The 3,743-nt window shown below is 32.9% G+C and overlaps 1 protein-coding gene across 1 annotated transcript in view; it reads right to left on the bottom strand.

Annotated features, from left to right (window-relative positions):
- The window catches only part of LOTGIDRAFT_110705 (hypothetical protein), a gene marked incomplete at both ends in the record, with an annotated part of 10,598 nt that extends 6,877 nt beyond the window's left edge, over positions 1-3,721 (bottom strand). The window contains one exon of the mRNA XM_009047971.1: positions 2,798-3,721. Coding sequence (XP_009046219.1) covers positions 2,798-3,721 — 924 coding nt within the window. The remainder of the gene's footprint in view (positions 1-2,797) is intronic.
- Positions 3,722-3,743: the final 22 nt, after the last annotated feature.

The following is a 3,743-nucleotide window of genomic DNA, read 5'->3' as shown; positions in this document are numbered from 1 at the left end:
GTTTATCTTTTTTTTTAGGTTTCTGGTCTAGTTTTTCCTTTTTAGGCGGTTTGACTTTCATTTCTAATTTATCCTTTTTAGGAGGTGTGTCTTTTTTGTCTTGTTTGTCCTTTTTAGACAGTTTAACTTTCTTGCCTAGTTTTTCCTTTTTAGGAGGTGTGTCTTTTTTGTCTTGTTTGTCCTTTTTAGACAGTTTACCTTTCTTGTCTAGTTTTTCCTTTTTAGGCGGTTTGACTTTCATGTCTGGTTTATCCTTTTTATGAGGTTTGACTTTCTTGTCTAGTTTTTCCTTTTTAGGAGGTTTGACTTTCATGTCTAGTTTATCTTTTTTTTGAGGTTTGACTTTCTTGTCTAGTTTATCTTTTTTATGAGGTTTGACTTTCTTGTCTAGTTTTTCCTTTTTAGGCGGTTTGACTTTCATGTCTGGTTTATCCTTTTTTTGAGGTTTGACTTTCTTGTCTAGTTTATCTTTTTTAGGAGGTTTGACTTTCATGTCTAGTTTATCTTTTTTATGAGGTTTGACTTTCTTGTCTAGTTTTTCCTTTTTAGGCGGTTTGACTTTCATGTCTGGTTTATCCTTTTTTTGAGGTTTGACTTTCTTGTCTAGTTTATCTTTTTTATGAGGTTTGTCTTTTTTGCCTTGTTTTTCTTTTTTAGGAGGTTTGACTTTCTTGTCTTGTTTTTCCTTTTTAAGATGCTTTTCTCTTTCCAGTCCTTTTCTCTTTTCTGGTGCTTGTTTTTCTTTATGAGTTATGATCGTATTGTCATGTTTTGCCTTTTTATCTGGCTCTGCCCTTTTGTCTAGTTTTTCCTTTTTAGGAGTTTTGACTTTCATGTCTGGTTTATCTTTTTTATGAGGTTTGTCTTTTTTGTCTTGTTTGTCCTTTTTAGACAGTTTAACTTTCTTGCCTAGTTTTTCCTTTTTAGGCGGTTTGTTTTTTTTGTCTTTCTTTTCCTTTTTGGATAGTTTAACTTTCTTTCCTGGTTTTTCCTTCTTAGGCGGTTTGACTTTCATGTCTAGTTTATCTTTTTTATGAAGTTTGACTTTCTTGTCTTGTTTTTCTTTTTTAGGAGGTTTGACTTTCTTGTCTTGTTTTTCCTTTTTAGGAAGCTTTTCTTTTTCAAGTCCTTTTTTCTTTTCTGGTGCTTGTTTTTCTTTATGAGTTATGATCGTTTTGTCTTGCTTTGAATTTTTATCTGGCTTTGTCTTTTTGTCTAGTTTTTCTTTTTTTGTCGGTTTGACTTTCGTGTCCTGTTTATCTATTTGAGAGATCTTGGCCGTTTTGACCGGTTTTTCCTTTTTAGGCTGTTTAACTTTCTGATCTGGCTTTTCCTTATAAGGCGGTTTGACTTTCTTGTCTAGTTTTTCCTTTTTAAGTTGTGTTTTCTTCTTCATTGGTTTGACCTTGCTTTCTTTTTTAGCCTTTTTAAGGTTTTTTTCTTTACTGTCTGGTTTTGCCTTTTTGACCGTTTTAGGCTTTTTAAACTGTGTTGCTATTCTGTCTGATTTAATTTCTTTCTTTGGTTTTACCTTTTTAGGCATTTTGACTTTTTTGTCTGAATGGAACTTTTTATCTTGTTTTATCTTTTTAGGCTGTTTGACTTTTTTGTCTTTTTTGGACTCTTTGTCGATATTTGAATTTATTGACTGTTTCGCTTTTCCATAATCATTTCTCTCTTTATATCTGCTTGAATATTCAGCACCACGTGATGTAGCTTTTGTACTATCTTTACTTGCTTTCAAGCTTCTTTCCTGAATAGCACTCATAGATTTGGGAGATTTTCCAGCTTTAGTAGGTGATTCTATTTTACTAAATGATTTGGTCTGTGAATCAGATGTTCCTATTTCAGGTTTTATATTGGTAGTTTGTGAACTTTCTATACCAGCAGATTGTGTTTGTGGTGGAGATTTGCCGCTGCCCCTACTTGCTTTTAAGCTTCTTTCCTGAATAGCACTCATAGATTTTTTAGATTTTTTAGATTTAGCAGATGATTCTATTTTACTAACTGTTTTGGTCTGTGAATCAGATGTTCCTATTCCAGGTGTTTTAATGGTAGTTTGTGAACTTTTTATACCAGCAGATTGTGTTTGTGGTGGAGATTTGCCGCTGCCCCTACTTGCTTTTAAACTCCTTTCCTGAATAGCACTCATAGATTTGGGTGATTTTTTAGATGTAGCAGATGATTCTATTTTACTAACTGTTTTGGTCTGTGAATCAGATGTTCCTATTCCAGGTGTTTTAATTGTAGTTTGTGAACTTTTTATACCAGAAGATTGTGTTTGTGGTGGAGATTTGCCGCTGCCCCTACTTGCTTTTAAGCTCCTTTCCTGAATAGCACTCATAGATTTGGGCGATTTTTTAGATTTTCCTTTTGTTTTGGCCATTTCTTGCGCTTTTTTCTTTTTAGGCTCTGTTATGTTTTTTTCTAATTTTGCTGCTTTATAAAGCTTTTTCTTTTGTGGTTCTTTTATCTTTTCTGGACCTGCTATAATTTGTGTAACTTGTTTCTCCTTTCTAGCTTTGGCCGTTTTGTGTGTTTTTTCCTCTTTGATTGGTTTTGCCTTTTTATCCGGCTTTGTCTTTTTGTTTAGTTTTTCCTTTTTATGCAGTTTAACTTTCTTGTCTTGTTTTTCCTTTTGAGACAGTTCGACTTTCTTGTCTTGTTTTTCCTTTTTAGACAGTTTGACTGTCTTGTCTTGCTTTTCCTTTTTAGACAGTTCGACTTTCTTTTCTTTTTTTTCCTTTTTAGGCAGTTTGACTTTCTTGTCTTGTTTTTCCTTTTTAGAAAGTTTGACTTTCTTGTCTTTTTTTTCCTTTTTTGGCAATTTGACTTTCTTGTCGTGTTTTTCCTTTTGACCCAGTTCGACTTTCTTGTCTTGTTTTTCCTTTTTAGGCAGTTTGATTTTCTTGTCTTGTTTTTCCTTTTTAGACAGTTTAACTTTCTTATCTTTTTTTTCCTTTTTAGACAGTTCGACTTTCTTGTCTTTTTTTTCCTTTTTAGGCAGTTTGACTTTCTTGTCTTGTTTTTCCCTTTTCGACAGTTCGACTTTCTTGTCTTGCTTTTCCTTTTTAGACAGTTTGACTGTCTTGTCTTGCTTTTCCTTTTTAGACAGTTCGACTTTCTTTTCTTTTTTTTCCCTTTTAGGCAGTTTGACTTTCTTGTCTTGTTTTTCCTTTTTAGACAGTTTGACTTTCTTGTCTTTTTTTTCCTTTTTTGGCAGTTTGACTTTCTTGTCGTGTTTTTCCTTTTTACACAGTTCGACTTTCTTGTCTTTTTTTTCCTTTTTTGGCAATTTGACTTTCTTGTCTTGTTTTTCCTTTTGAGACTGGTCGACTTTCTTGTCTTGTTTTTCCTTTTTAGACAGTTTGACTTTCTTGTCTTTTTTTTCCTTTTTTGGCAATTTGACTTTCTTGTCGTGTTTTTCCTTTTGACCCAGTTCGACTTTCTTGTCTTGTTTTTCCTTTTTAGACAGTTCGACTTTCTTGTCTTGTTTTTCCTTTTTAGGCAGTTTGATTTTCTTGTCTTGTTTTTCCTTTTTAGACTGTTTAACTTTCTTATCTTGTTTTTCCTTTTTAGACAGTTCGACTTTCTTGTCTTTTTTTTCTTTTTTAGGCAGTTTGACTTTCTTGTCTTGTTTTTCCTTTTTAGACAGTTTGACTTCCTTGTCTTTTTTTTCCTTTTTTGGCAGTTTGACTTTCTTGTCTTGTTTTTCCCTTTTCGACAGTTCGACTTTCTTGTCT

This window comes from Lottia gigantea, assembly GCF_000327385.1.
Source record: "Lottia gigantea unplaced genomic scaffold LOTGIsca_12, whole genome shotgun sequence".
Lineage (NCBI taxonomy): Eukaryota > Metazoa > Mollusca > Gastropoda > Lottiidae > Lottia > Lottia gigantea.
Note: the sequence above shows the minus strand (reverse complement) of the source record. Positions and strands in the feature narration are given on the sequence as shown.